At 40.8% G+C, this 15,839-nt stretch overlaps 1 protein-coding gene across 1 annotated transcript in view; it reads right to left on the reverse strand.

The window, feature by feature from the left end:
* Positions 1 to 15,839, reverse strand: part of LRGUK (leucine rich repeats and guanylate kinase domain containing) — a 51,920-nt gene that overhangs the window by 12,504 nt on the left and 23,577 nt on the right. The window contains exons 12-17 of the mRNA XM_042816070.1: positions 15,732 to 15,828; positions 14,575 to 14,688; positions 8,217 to 8,418; positions 7,166 to 7,279; positions 3,436 to 3,593; positions 581 to 669 (exon numbers count right to left, since the gene is read on the reverse strand). Of these exons, the coding sequence (XP_042672004.1) occupies positions 581 to 669; positions 3,436 to 3,593; positions 7,166 to 7,279; positions 8,217 to 8,418; positions 14,575 to 14,688; positions 15,732 to 15,828 (774 nt within the window). The remainder of the gene's footprint in view (positions 1 to 580; positions 670 to 3,435; positions 3,594 to 7,165; positions 7,280 to 8,216; positions 8,419 to 14,574; positions 14,689 to 15,731; positions 15,829 to 15,839) is intronic.

The raw sequence follows: 15,839 nt of genomic DNA on the forward strand, positions 1-15,839 counted from the left end.
CAGACTTAACACTATTTTTGCAGGGCTGTGACTATAAGAAAAGGCAGAAGGGACAGTAAAGATATGATTCACCTTCATTAAAGAAAAAGAGCCAGAAAATGGAGTCAGCTTTCAGAAATTCTGCTTTAAACAAAAGTATGCACACAAGTGCACTGCAAAGAACCTCGTGCTGAGCAAGGTCACTAATCACCAGAAGCACTAAAAAACATCTTGGAGACTGTGCACTGCCAGAAGCAGTATGTTTTCAGTATGTAAATGGAGGCTATGAGAAAGAAGGGGATAGAGTCTTTAGCAGGGTCTGTTGTGATAGAACAGGGGGAAATGGTTTCAAGCCTAAAGAGGGGAGATTTAGGCAAGATATAAGGAAAAAGTATTTTACACTGAGGGTGGTGAGGCACTGGAACAGGTTGCCCAGAGAGGTGGTGGATGCCCTGTCCCTGCAGACATCCAAAGAGTAGAGCTGGAGTAGGCTCTGAGCACCTGATCTAGCTGTAGATGTCTCTATTCATTGCAGGGAAGCTGGACTAGACGAGCTCAAAGGATCCCTTCCAACTCAAATGATTCTGTGGTTCTACATTACCTTTGAAACAGCTGGACATACGCACTAGGAGCCTTTCCTGACAGAGCCTGATGTGCTGCAGCATGACGTCTTCGGAGAGAAGCTTCTTCCTGATGAAGAAATACAACCAACTTCACACAGGAACTTAAAGGTATATAGGGTAACTTAATTGGTTGTGATATTCCTCTCTATTGTTAAGTTTCTAAAATGTATGCATTTATTCTGGGAAAACAGAGTTTCACTGTAAGTAACAAGATGCTAAGTATAATTCACCAATGTATACAAAGCAAATTTTGGTCTGAAATCCTGTAGGCTTTGAATAATGAAAATATTCATCTCCAGTGAAGCCCTATTTCTTCATACAACATTCAAAACTGCCAGGACGTAGCAGGAAGGAGTATCTGCAGAGAACTACTTCTGATGCATTCCTACCTCACAGTATAACAGAGCTGGGATAATTCAAGGTATGCTCTTGTCTTCAGCTTGTTTTCACCAGCAAGTAGTTGAAATCAAAAAAACTGCTTCTGCTACAACTTAAATACATCAGCTTTCTCTCTTTGCTCCAACAATAATGAAAACCCGTGTTTCTTTCTATATAAACCAATAACCAATATTTCCCTCTCAGAGTTGGAATTAACCAACTGAAATTTGCGTAAGGTAAAATGATTCCATACAACGAACACATTATGATCTTAGCAGACTGAAAAATATGGTCTTGATTTTCAAGGGTGTGTTAATTAACATGTGCTGTGCACAGTGTAATTTCTCAGGTCAGACAAACACCGAACAACAGCGTGCTTAAAAAATGAAACGTAAATCTCAGAGCAAAGTTATTACATCCTGCTTTGTTATCAATTGATAGCCATCGATAGTTATCAATTTAACAGCTAAATCACATGTCTGTAACAGAGGTGTTTTGTTATGGTATGAGGAATGAAAGAGAATACAGTTAATCTGCTAACAGCTCACATGATGACTACTGCGAATTCCTGCACTTTCTTTCACTATCACGATAAATAAGGGTCTGTTTAAAAGCTCACTGAGCTTGAGTTATGTTTTGCTTTCTTTTGGTAAAGATGCAGCTCCATTCCTGTTTTTGTTGGTGTGGATTACAGGCATGGATTCCTTTATGTTCATCCCTTATATAGTTAATTGCAGCTACGTGACATTGGTGCAGGTTTGGCATGCTCACAAGGGAGAAGGCTGTAGGGAATCAGATCTGCTGTCTTCCTCTAAGCAGCAGACTCTGCTTCTTAATTTGCTCATGGACAACTCACATCCATGATTTCTTCTTTTTATTTTTTACTTTCTCATTCTACATGATGGGAGTGGAATGTAGTTACTGCAGTGACAGCAAATTATTTCAGTGCTTAAAGTAAAAAAAAAAGAAAAAGCATAGTCTCAAATGTAACAGTTTAGACAAAATTTTACTTTAAAGCCACAGACATATTTATATTCTTCTCATTAAATACAGTCCAAGAGGCACCTGTGTTTCACCTTGGATGTTTTACTACATTCACACTTCAGCTGATGCTATAAAGCTTCCTCTGCACATAAAAATGTGTTGGAAACTTAGCATAGTAAATAACTAAAAGTTATTACCAGCATTGAACAAGGAGACTAATAAGAAAGAGAGCCTTGCAGCCACGAAGTAAGTAGAACCCACATTAAATGATAGCCTACTTCATCATAAACCACTTCTCCCTGACTTGACAAAATGTAAACGTTCAAGATAATATTAAAAAAAAGATGAAATAAAAAGTGAGAGAAATAAATTGCTGGGGCAGGAGAGCTGTCAGAGAGCCACCAAGTTAAAAATTCTGCTTTCTGTCTCACCTTAAACTAACAAACCTTTACATGAAAGAAACATGAAAATGAACAACACTTGTGACAGTTTTTGAATTCTGCAAGGCTTGAACAGAGGCATTTCATTTCACAGAATTGGAAGATAGGAGGTTCCTTATTTATGTCAGCCGTTTTACCATCATACCCTTCCCCACACTCAAGAGAGCCTTTTTTAAACCCTAGGAAGCCCAGGAGGGGGTCTTCTACTTTGCTCCATCTAGAACACTAATTCTATACATCAGAGGTAGTTATAAATATAGAGATAGTAGCAAAATTGTGCAGCAAGTCATCCTGCGCAGCCATCATTCATCATAATGACATCATAAACCTGGAATGGAACAAAGTTTAAAGCCTTCATTTTTCTTTTTCTCTTTCTCCTGTCATTGACATATAAAAAGAGCATTAGACACATCTGCTTCGTAGTCTCAGCTCCCCCACTGCCTGCAAGGAGAATGAATACCTTTAGCGAAAACACTATTGAGAAGGAAAAAAAAAAAAAAAAAGAGATGAAGCCAAAGTTGCAAGAGGTTATTTGAAATCCAAGCACACTGTTGGATCTGTTGATTGAAAAAGTGAAAGCAGGTGAAAAATGTGCTTAAATTTGATCCCTGGCAGTCATTACCAGCACTCACTCTGAGACACTTGGCTGAATGAGTTTTTCCACTGCCACGGAATGGCATTCATAAGTAATCTTCATTGCCCTATGAACTGCATCTAACTGTTTGCTCTGAACAGGATGGTTTCAATGTTATGTAACAGAACTGAGAGAGATGCTATTCAGCTCCCTTACATCAGGGCATAACTGGATGAAATCCATTATGATAAATGGTTTTATTTTGGTGTGAAATTGAGCAGATAAGTTAGCCTTACTCATCTGCCTTGAACTCTAGGTAACTTGTAAATGGTTGGAAGGAAAGATAGCCAGAGAACAGAATTTAATTCTTTTCTGGAGAAAGAAAAGTCTGATATACAAATAGGTTTTTTTCCATATAAGTTACTTCTATCCTAAGACTAGAGCAAATGCTACTTACCACAGCGCTCAGTTGTGCAGTAAGTTTGTCTAAAGTCTCTCCTGAATAATTTTTGGCAGAAGAGTCCAAGAATTCATTGATAGTTGAAGACTGAGTACTGCCAGTCACTCCTCTGCTGGGTGACAATCTTTGCTCTTGCAAGAAATGTACCCTTGAACCTAATATGGAAAAGACACTTCTCAAAAAATAAAATTCTGAACAGCACTTTGCTTACAGCAGTCAGAAAGAACCTGGACATTTGCAGCTATGAACTGGCTTTCGGTACCATTTTGGATTTACAAAAGATAACTGAAAAGGTTACAAAGGATATAAACCATTCCAAGCTAACTGAAATCCACTTACTTAGGAATTTTTTACTTTCTTAGAGTGGTCAGAATGTGATAGGGAGCTAGAATGGGACATCTGTTCATAGAATCATAGAATGGCTTGGGTTGGAAGTGACCCCAGGGATCATCAAGCTCCAACTCCCTGCCACAAGCAGGACCACCAACCTGTAGAGCTGGTACCAGACCAGGCTGTCCAGGGCCCCATTCAACCTGGCCTGGAACACCTCCAGGGATGGACAGGGCATCCACAGCCTCTTTGGGCAGCTGTTCCAGTACCTCACCACTCTCTCTATGGAGAGCTTCCCCCTGACATCTGAATTTTTTTCTGTTACTTCTCTAAAGTTTAAAAAACAAGAAATCCAAAGACTTGTAATATGCTGTACTGCAAGGAATCAAACAAAAATGTAAGTTGAAAATACAGGTAACGCCTTCATTTTTAAATTTTTTTCAAATTTGAGAAATCTGTAAGCTGGAATGGGTGAATAGATGGAAGATAGCTGTCCTGTACCTGGAGCTATTCAAGGTCAGGCTGGACAGGGTGCTGAGCAACCTGATCCAGCTGTAGGTGTCCTTGTTGATTGCAGGGGAGCTGGACAAGATTGTCTTTAAGGGTCCCTTCCAATTCAAACAATTCTATGACTTATTCTGTCTATAAAGTAATATCTAAATATTACACTCAATCACAGAAAAATATCTAATATTGGTACATGGCGCATTTTGTAGAAATTCAATCATTTCTTACTGTAAATTCAATCATTTAATCTTACTGTACTGTGTGTCATATCATATATTATCACACACAATCGGGATAGATGAGAGTCAAAAAGATATCCAATCCATTTGCATGTTCATATGTTAAATATGGTTACTTTTCTTACTATATGCACCTATTAAAAAAAAGTTTCAACAGTCATCAGATGACTTTGAGCCCAGCCATTAAATATATACTGCTGGCTTGTAGCTGGCAGGAAGTCTGGTGTTAAAAACAGAGGAGACAAGACGTGAGATTGGTAGGCTCTGTTTCACTCACAGTAAATCACTCATTTTGACACTGAGTAAGTGGTGGACTCTAACCTTCAGAAGCACAGAGCTTCACAACACAAAAAATTCTGTGGGCTTGCTGGTGCCCAGCATCACAAATAATCAGTCTTTAACGCAAATGTTCCTTTACTCACTTGTAAAATACAAATAGTAACACATACTCTACAGGACTGCTGGAGGAAATAATTAATAGTTGTATAGTACCAAGTTCTGTGGATGAAAGCTGATAACACAAGTACAAAACATTATCAGTCCTGCACTGTATTATATTTCTCCTCTAAAAAGTTTCTAAAAAGAAGAACTTATCTATTTTCTCCCAGTATTTTCACTTTGCATATGAGCAAAGGATCTTGCACAGCAGTTCATTAAAAAGAGAATTAACAACCTATCATAATCTCACACAACCAATCTTCCCCCTGCTTCTATCTTACTAAAAATGTCCATTTAAAGACAACCTTGAGGCAAGTTTTTAAAAATAAATTATTTCACACAGTCCATAAGAAGGGATGATCACTAGAAACAGGATAGTTAAATTCATTTAAACACCTATAAATGAAGCTCCAAATGAATTTAATGGTGCATAGTAAATTTCAAAGTTGCTTTATAGACAGTAGAATTACCAAAATGTAGCACTGTTAATGAAGTTTCTGTAACTAGTGACAAGCCACTCACAGAAAGAACTCTGAGGAATACAGAGACCTTTAAAGAAACCTCACGTATGTACACACACATCTTCAAAAATGCAATTGCATACAAATCTTTTGTCTTCATACCTTTTCCTTTTTGTCCTGATAATCTAGTTAGGGCTTGGTGGGTTTTATTGCCTCTCAGGACAAAACATCTCCAGTGATTTTAAGACAAATAAGTACCAAAACTATAGGCAGTAAGGCAAGGAATTCCTCCCCTCTGACTTCAAACAAATACGCAAGCTCTGGAAATAAAAATTAAATCTATATAGATAAGATTAAATAAGATTCTTCAGAAAATGTGCTCACTGTTACAGCACTGGGACACCACAATATGCATAGGAGCTTTTCCGTCCCCCCCTGGGAAATCAGTATTTATTAATTCTTTCAGGATACAAAATTACTTGAAATGATGAACTGATGAATTTTGCACTATCCTTCATTAACATTTTCAAACGTTTTTGCCCTCCTTCATCTACTTTTATTTGCAGCCTTCTGAGCCACACAGAAGGTCATGAATATTGGCTCTATGTAACTTCAGAAACTAATTACTCTCCTATTGCAATGGATCTAACCAAGAGAGCCATAAACCACAGAGGTTCTTAGAGGTAAGAGTTCACATAAATGAGCTTGTTGTTAGTCTCTGTTGTGTAACATCTTACTGCTGTGATATCTCCTTCTTATTTCTTTTTCTCCCATACTTTAGAGACTGTATTCTTCTGCTTTTATCTCAGCTGGTAACGTGTCCTGTTTGGAATAAATCATAAGTAGAACTGGGTTCTCATAAGCTAATCTTAGGACTTCTCTCTGACGAGAGCAGTCCTTTCTTCTTCTAGAAGCACTCGTGAAGCTCTTCTCCCCTACCCTTTTCTCCTTGAGCCAATCCTATAGCTACACAATGAGGTTGATCAAGGAATTAATCTGTCTGAAAGTCAGGTGTGTTCTTTTCTGGGTTAGTTTTTGGAGGAATTATATGTGACTGCACTATCAGGGGAATGAGAGCAAGGAAGGACTAGAAACGTACAGGCAGGAGAGGTAAGTTGGGCAGAACTCTTTTTGCAGCAGCATGTGTTTGGGTTAGCCTGAAGTGATCAAGAGGCTTCATCTTCAGTTATTCAAGTAGTTAAAGGGTTCTTTTAAACACAGCGCCAATCATCTGGGTTTATGCTGCAGTGGGTAACCCCAAAAGCACTTGGAGTGAATTTTTAAGATGCCTTCACTCATCTTACTATCCTGGTATTCATATATCTCTTCATGCTTCTGGCTATCCTGAGGGAAAGAGAAAACTAAGCTCTCAGTGCTATGCCCTTTTCTTCTTGTTCAAGTTTGATAGGCACAAAGCTCTCAGCCAGGGACACATATCCAGCTTGTGATTCATCTGGAATGAATGGGAGATCCTCAGCCCAAAAGCATCCTCAGAAGAGTCTGGTAACTTTACTTTCTGCATATTATTGCCTCAGGGCACACAGCAGTATAAAATACCAAGAAAGATCTCCATTAAAGATTTACATCCCAGGGAGGAAACAGCCCAGGAGACCCATTACAGAGAAACACACAAAGCTTTCGGAGGCAAGCGGTCTCACAGGTTGCATCATTCACAGATTTTAATTCTCATAACAAATAAGCAGGAATACTCTACTGATAAAAGCAGAAGTAGCATGTGCCCAGACACAGTACCTGTTCCTGCTTTGCTATTCATGTTTTGACTGCTATCAGAAACTGCAGGTGGCTCCAGACCCAGGCATGCCTTTATCAGGAAACTCAGCTCTGCAAATGCCTCATCCAATTCATCTGCAGAAAGGGATAAGCATTTGGTGAAAAAACAAGCTTCCATCAGAGCAAAGTCACAAATCACAGAAAATGCAATCTTAACTCATGCATTCTTAACTCATCCAGCTCATCTCTGAAAAATCTTCCTCTTCATAAGCAGCACATTCAAGCAAATAATCTGGAATTCAGCTTGAAGTTTCTACACTCTATGCTACAGTTTGGTTCACTGTGTTTTAGGGTGGGTTTTTTTATGCTTTATTTTAACTGTAAGCTCCATAAACCCTTGACAATGACTACAGATAATGTTTTTGTTACCACTATGATATAAATATTTCACCATCACTGTGATGAACTGAAAAGTGACCTCAACAAAAGGGCACACGCTGAATGAATTAGAGAAAGATTCCTCTCCACCTTCTGCTGCCCTCAATCCCTTAATATCAAGAAGCAAACACTGGTTTTAATGAAATATTGACCACTCATGCATTGCCTGTCTCAGGCTGGAAGACTTGAACAAGTTACTAATTAGAAGAGTCCGACAAGGAAAATCATTGCAGCAGCCTCTCCTTTATAGCAAGATGCATATCAGCCGTCAATTCAACACTTGAAAAAGTCTATCTGGTCCAGAGATAATTAGATCTGTTAGGTCAAAAGCTCCTCTGACCTCTACTCAGAAGCTAACAGACAATTAACATAAATCACTGAACATCTGTTTGACATTCTTACAGGAGACAACTCTTAGTGTTGCTGAGTTCAATTATTTGGTTTCCTTTCTAGATGGCCTTGAGACAACTTGGACACAAAATAATTCACTCCTGACAAATCTCCAGAGTGTTTGGATTCCCGGGACAAAAATGAACACAGCAAATCAATGATGGGATCCAGCTGTTGTTGTAACAGTCCATTTAATGCTGTAACATGAGAAGTCAGGTTTAAAGTATAAAAGAGATTAACTCACCTGTGCTGATTACCGCATCAAAGTATCCTGGGATATCCTCACTTGTTCTGAGGTACATGTCCACTCTGGATACTGCCTCTTCTATCTCTGGCCTGCTGAATAATCCTGTCCTTCGCAGATGTCCCTCATATTTTACTTTGTTCATTGGTACCACCAGGATATACCTGGGTTTAAAGTAGGTAGTTTTCAAGCTACGCACACCCTTTAGAACGAAACAGAAAAGCACAATGTTTTTTCCTGAAACCGAGTGTCCATTGAATTCATACCTGAGCTGAGGACAACTCTGTTTATCACATAGCACTGTAAAAGCAGTACTGGTAACCTGAATCCAAGATCTCAAGATCCGGAATCCAGCTTGACAGAAGAGGTAAGTTCCAGGTGAAGTGCCACGATGTCTACATGTGACGAATGTTATAAGAATAGCACTACTTTATTCTAAACACACTTCTAAAGGAATCCCTTCGGTCAAATTCTTACAGCGATTTAAAGCATTATACTTCATCACACTTCTGATTTAGGTACCAATTCTGAACTTTCAACAGCTCTCATTTGCACCAACTCATATATCGAATAATCTTTTTTCTCTCCTTCTACATAAATAAAACAGAATACTGTAACCATGGAGTCCTATAATATGGTATTGCCACTGCTTGTGATACTGAGTTTTCAGGGCTTCAGGACTAAGGCTTGTCCTGCTCCCTCTGGACATCTCTTGACTTACCCTTATCTTTGTTTTACTTGGCTCAGCTGTGACAGCAATTTCTTTTGTTGACCAGATGTGGTATCTATCTGATTTTTGTTTCTCTTAGTGTAGTAAAACCATAGTTTTATTTAGATAGCAGTAACAAGCAATTGTTCCAGGTACTATGGGATGTTTACAACTGAACATAACAATATAGAGTAGATAAATAAAGGCCTAATACAATAGCAGAGACCTGAAGAAGCTGAGACAGGACACAGTGCAAAGGAGTACAGACACAGGACAATAGCAGATGGGGCAAAGGCCTGATAGTACAGATCTCACAGCAATAAACTGTCAGTAATAGTCATTAAAAAATGCAGATCTGGAGGTGGACAATGCTGGTTAAAGGGGGACAAATTAAAAACAGTCTGTAGCACTGTTTAATAATAGGAATCCTATATAGCCCAGAGCTGCAGACCAGCAATGAAAGAGAAAGGTATAAATGTGTGCTACTAAAAACATAAAGAAGTTCTCAAGATAATCTCAGAAAGAAAAAGAAGCTACGAGCATGAATATTCTCTGAGCAAAGGACTCAAATGTTGACAACTCATTTTAACCCCCCCCTGCTAACAACACCAAAGGCAAAACACCTTTCCCTTTTTAGGGCCAAAATTCTTCAGAGATTACAGAAGAATAGCAAAGGATTGTTTTGACCATTTTGGAAGAACACCAATATCAAGGACTGCCAACAATCATTGTATTGCACAGTGATGAACAAATTATCTTGAGAGCATACACTTACTGCACTATAGAAAATGCAGGGAAGCTTACTTTGTTTTCATTGAGGCATGCTTCTTTGCTACAGTGGGCAGGAATAGAAAGGAACTAATATGACAAAACTGAACACTGTTGTTCCATCAGAACTGAAAGCCACATGCTTAAAACTGGGGTTTCCCATGATAATTCAATAGTCAAATATAAGCCAAATTATACAACAAGCAATAACTGGCTGAACACTTACTGGTTTTTAATTTGCTTAGCTATGCTAGGTACGGAACTGTATTTCGATCCATTCAAACAAGTTTCAGGGAATAATTCTGGGGAAAATCCTATTAATTTTGGTGAAAAATGGAAGGGAGAATTTGGGGCACAAATCTTTGGCTTCTGGCTATGTGGCCACCTACAGACAGCTATGCTTGTAAATTTTCAGAGATGAAACAACTGGCAAAAAGCACCCCTACATTCAAGCCGAGGAACATCCTCCACATCTCAAGCCACACCATGAGTTATGTCTCTTTCTGATCAGGAAGTAATGTAGCAAACAATTTATATGACCACACGCTTCATTGGAATAGGAAGGTGGCACATCAGGGATGGACAGGGAAGAGAAATAAAGAAGAGATACAGAAAGTTCCTGGTGTGCCCAATAAGTTTACTACATGGAGACCATAGGTTGAGTGACTAATGTGAAATGAGAAAAAGTGACCTTTAAATAAAGAATAAGAAAATGCAGAAGTTGAAACTGTTTGAAAGCAACGAGATACTCAGAAAATTAGAAAAAAAGCATTTTGAGTTTCCTGAGATTCTATATGAGAATCATAGAATCACAGAATCATAGAATCATAGAATCACCAAGGTTGGAAAAGACCTAAAAGATCACCCAGTCCAACCGTTCACCTATTCCCAATAGCTCCCACTAAACCATGTTCCTCAACACAACATCCAGTCTTTCCTTGAACACCCCCAGGCTCGGTGACTCCACCACCTCCCTGGGCAGTCCATTCCAGTGCCTGACCACCTTTTCTGAAAAGTAATACTTCCTGATGTCCAGCCTGAATCTCCCCTGCCGTAGCTTGAAACCATTCCCCCTGGTCCTATCACTACTGACACGAGAGAAGAGGCCGACTCCCAGCTCACCACAACCTCCCTTCAGGAAGTTATAGAGAGCAATGAGGTCTCCCCTGAGCCTCCTCTTCTCCAGGCTGAACATTCCCAGCTCCTTCAGCCTCTCCTCATCAGCCCTGTGTTCCAGACCCCTCACCAGCTTTGTTGCCCTCCTTTGAACACGTTCCAGGGCCTCAATATCTTTCTTGCAGTGAGGGGCCCAAAACTGGACACAGTACTCGAGGTGCGGCCTCACCAGTGCTGAATATAGGGGAGCAATCACCTCTCTGCTCCTGCTTGCAACGCTGTTTCTGATGCAAGCCAGGATGCCATTGGACTTCTTGGCCACCTGGGCACACTGTCGGCTCATGTTCAGCCGAGCATCAATCAATACCCCCAGGTCCATTTCCTCTACGCAGTCCTCCAGCCACACCGCCCCAAGCCTGTAGCATCGCCTGGGATTGTTGTAGCCGAAGTGCAGGACCCGGCATTCGGCCTTGTTGAACCTCATCCCATTGGCTTCAGCCCAGCTCTCCAGCCTGTCCAGATCCCTCTGTAGGGCCTCGCTACCCCCAGGCAGATCCACACTTCCAGCCAATTTGGTGTCATCTGCAAATTTACTGAGGGTGCACTCGATGCCCACATCAAGGTCATCAATAAAGATATTGAAGAGGACAGGCCCCAGCACCGACCCCTGGGGAACACAACTCATGACCGGTCACCAGCTGGATTTGACTCCATTCACCACCACAATCACAGCATCATAGAATGGCCTGGGTTGAAAAGGACCACAATGATCATTGAGTTTCAACCCCCCTGCTGTGCACAGGGTCATCATCGACCAGACCAGGCTGCCCAGAGCCACATCCAGCCTGGCCTTGAATGCCTGCAGGGATGGGGCATCCACAGCCTCCCTGGGCAACATGTTCCAGTGTGTCACCTCCGTCTATGTGAAAAACTTCCTCCTAATATCTAACTTAAACCTTCCCTGTCTCAGTTTAAGATCATTCCCCCTTGTTCTATCATTATTCACCTTCATGAACAGTTGTTCCACCTCCTGTTTATGTGCTCCCCTCCAGTATTGGAAGGCCACTATGCGACTTTCTTGGAGCCTTCTCTTCTCTAAGTCAAACAAGCCCAGTTCCCTCAAACTTTCTTCACAGGAGAGGTGCTCCAGCCCTCTGATCATCTTAGTGACCCTCCGCTGGACCATTCTGAGAGCTCCAGATCCTTCCTGTTCTGAGGTCAAGAAAGGCCAAAGGGCTACCTGACTTAAAGATGCCCACCCATTTAAAGTTTCTTCAGTTAACAGCATGGGATTATGGAAAAGACATAACTAACATTTACCTAATTTCTTCTGACTCCACAGCCTGGATCTATAACCAGCATCAAATGCAAAGGAATATGATCTTAGGGAGGAGACAAGGTGTACAAGGTGGAATCATTGCCCAGTTCAAGAAAAGGGTAGATGCCACACTAAGGGACAAAGCTTACTGGGCATGATAGGACAGGTTGATGGTTGGACTAGATGATCTTTGTAGTCTTTTCCAACCTTAATGACCCTATGATTCTGCTTACAGTCCTGGGAGCATAATGAAACAGGGACAGGGAGGTGATCAGCAGGGACAGGGAGGTGATCGTCCCTCTCTACTCGGCTCTTGTGAGGCCCCATCTGGAGTACTGTGTCCAGGTGTGGAGCCCTCAGTACAAGAAAGACATAGAGATTTTGGAAAGGGTCCAGAGGAGGGCGACTAAGATGATCAGGGGGCTGGAGCACCTCCCCTACGAGGACAGGCTGAGGGAGTTGGGCTTGTTCAGCCTGGAGAAGAGAAGGCTGCGGGGTGACCTCATTGCAGCCTATCAATACCTGAAGGGAACCTACACCCACGAGGGGAGTAAACTCTTCAAAAGGGCTGACAACAGCAGGACTAGGGGAAATGGATCCAAGTTGAAGGAGGGAAGATTTAGGTTGGATGTTAGGGGGAAGTTCTATACAAGGAGAGTGGTTAGGCCCTGGAACGGGCTGCCCAGGGAGGTTGTGGATGCCCCGTCCTTGGATGTGTTTAAGGCCAGGTTGGACAGGGTCCTGGGCAACCTGATCTGAATGTGTGTGTTTGGTGGCCCTGCTAGGCAGGGGGGTTGGAACTACATGATCCTTGAGGTCCCTTCCAACCCGGGTGATTCTGTGATTCTGTGATTCTGTGATTCTGTGAAACACGTGAGCCATTCTGCCATTAAGCCTTCGGCTGGAACATGCAGCTCCTCTGTTACTATCCAGATATTCATGGCTGCACAAGCAAATGAAAAGCACTGCAAACGTGCATACTGTGTGTCAGAATTGCAGCAGCTTCACTAACTGCAAGTGTGGACTCAGCAAGATATAAATGTTAAAATCTGCGTCAGTCTCCTTTATCAGTAAAAGATATACTGTAGATTAAAGGGAATGAACAGCTCTAAATTTTTAGTCTCAGCCTATGGACCGTAATTAAAATTTCTTTTAATGGTGCTAAATCACTTTTGTTATGAGCCTAGCAGAAGATAATGGAGTTGGATAATTTCTATTCAGGTACATAACTCACCATTATTGTTTCTCATCTGCTACAAGAGTCCACAGTGATACGAGAGTGCACATTATAACTATGTGACCTCAAAACTTCAGTGACAAAGGAATTTCTTAGCTGTCTGTCCATTCCAACAACTTCAGTAATACCCAGAGGTGTAGTAGTATCTATGAACTTGTAGCAATCCCTTAGAGGTAGAGCTAAGCCCTACAAACACAGCAAAACACAGAAACATTCAGTATCATGTTTTGGGCACTCCGTAGAGTCTCTTGTTCTGGAAACTTATGTAGATAGACAGAGCTTTGGATTTTAGCAGCAAATGAAGCCTGCCTTTCCTCTTTGTTTCCTCAACCCTTGCCTAGTATACCATCTAAGGTAATGAAATGTTCTTAATTAGAGAGCGAGATAAAATGTTGTTATTTGGGGATTCCAATAGATGGGTTTTGGCACATTGTTGTGACTTTATTTCCTAACACAGCAAGACTTTTGAGATTCTGCCATCTGTGCATGCGCACCTGACAAATCTCAAAGAAGGTAAAATAAACCCTTACAGAGATTCCATCTTTTAACCATCCTGTCCCAAATATTGCTCCTCTGTTGCCTCATCAGGAAAGAAGCATGGCATTGTTTTAGAGAATGTGCAGCTCTAGACCACTCCCTCTCTAAGCTGGGCGTAGGTGGAAAGAACATGGATGAAAAGTGGAAGATACCATAATGGAAATACCAATGACATGGAGGGGAGATAAGGTGACTGAAGATGGGAAAAATTGATTAAGAAATTTTAAGATGCCAGCCATGGGGTGCACGTGACTAAATGTGGGTATCTGTAAAGGAAATGTTAGGTATTGTTTCATGCATAGACAATGGAGAGCTACTTGATGCAAGCAGAGGAATTAAAGGTACCATTCATTCAACCCAAAGAGTGCATTTCCAGTGACACTAAAGAAGCCCAAAGAAGTCACTGAAATCCATCCAAAGAACCTGCTTTGGCAGGGGGGTTGGACTCGATGATCTCTGGAGGTCCCTTCCAACCCCTACGATTCTGTTTGTGATTTTGTGATTCTGTGATCCACAGCAGGCTTGGTGTAAGGCCTTAGAATGCCTCTAAAGTCACTAAGTTGATAGGTCTAGGCTCCTGAAACAAACCTTAGTCAAACTGCACAAACTCCTCCCCGCAGCAGTTCTCACAAAATTATTTATTCAAAAATGTTAAAGCAAGATCAATTCTTACCTCCAGTTCTAAATGAATACATGTCGCAAGACCCTCTCTGGCAATTGAATCCACAGTGTCTCTTCCAAGTCCATAGTAATAGCCACTGTATTTATAGGTTGCTATAAACTTCCCCTGAAATTCAAAACAGTGAGTATAATGACAAAGGAAGTACTTTAATGAAAACACTTTCTTAAAGGAGCATAATTACTGTGAACTTCTTAGCTTGCTTTACCAACAGATTTTCTCTCTGACTAAATCATCAATGATAATAAGGCCAGTGGGAACACAACATTTGCAGAGAAGAGCACATAGCTAGCCTGAAGGGTATGGGTTTGTATGCTGTTCATGGATAATAAAACACCAGAGCCTTGAAAACAAGCTGCTGACAGGTTACAGCTTTCATTGGTTATTCATTCCCTCTGTAAAAAAGCAGGATCTAAAACGAAGGGGCATCCTTTTTTTTTGACAATACATCAAACCATATGGCTATGCCATGTAAAATGGGAGATGCCAAAGAAAAGAGGACAGAAACAATACTGCAAGGAGAATGCATAATTGGCCAAGAAATTTCAAAGTTAATACCTAACAACTGAAAATTTGGTTTCCAGCAGTATTTCTAGAGAAATGTACGCAAAACTGCTTGGTTACTGAGAGCTACTATTAAGAACCATTAAAATCAGTCACTTAAGACTGTGTTGGCTCCCTTGTTTGCACATGTACAAATAATGAGCTCTGTTGTGGCTTTTCAAGCCAAAATTTTATTGCAGGCAGCAAAAGACATCAGAAACAATAGCTGGAGGCACAATGCCTTTAGGGGGAATTTGCTAAAATTCAAAAGACTGCATTCCCTGCAGGGTTACTAGAAAATTTAGAGTGGAGATGACAGATACGTCATGAATTTATGTTTCTTGTACCCGCATTAGATACTTGTACATGCAAATAAGATTATTTCTACTTTATAATGCTATTTAAAGATTCCTACTGACCATTGGGCCTACTGAATAGCTCCTACGTATGCATACAGAAGAAGAGACAACATAAATATACAATGAACTTTTGGTTGTTTTATATGAGCTTTCATATTCATTCACATAACTGTGAATGATGACTTGGATGGAAAAGTTGAGTTAACTCTGTAGCAAACAGTTCTGCCAGAATACTGGTGAGGTACTCACCGCTTTCAACATTTTGTCAAATGCTTCTTGAGAAACAAAATGATAATCAAGTCTGTTTTCTTCACCAAAGTAAGCTGCCCTGGTGGTGTGACAGGGACTGGAAGATAA

The sequence above is a fragment of the Centrocercus urophasianus genome, unplaced genomic scaffold (genome assembly GCF_019232065.1).
Source record: "Centrocercus urophasianus isolate 14NV4802_14NV808 unplaced genomic scaffold, USGS_Curo_1.0 seq_15, whole genome shotgun sequence".
Lineage (NCBI taxonomy): Eukaryota > Metazoa > Chordata > Aves > Galliformes > Phasianidae > Centrocercus > Centrocercus urophasianus.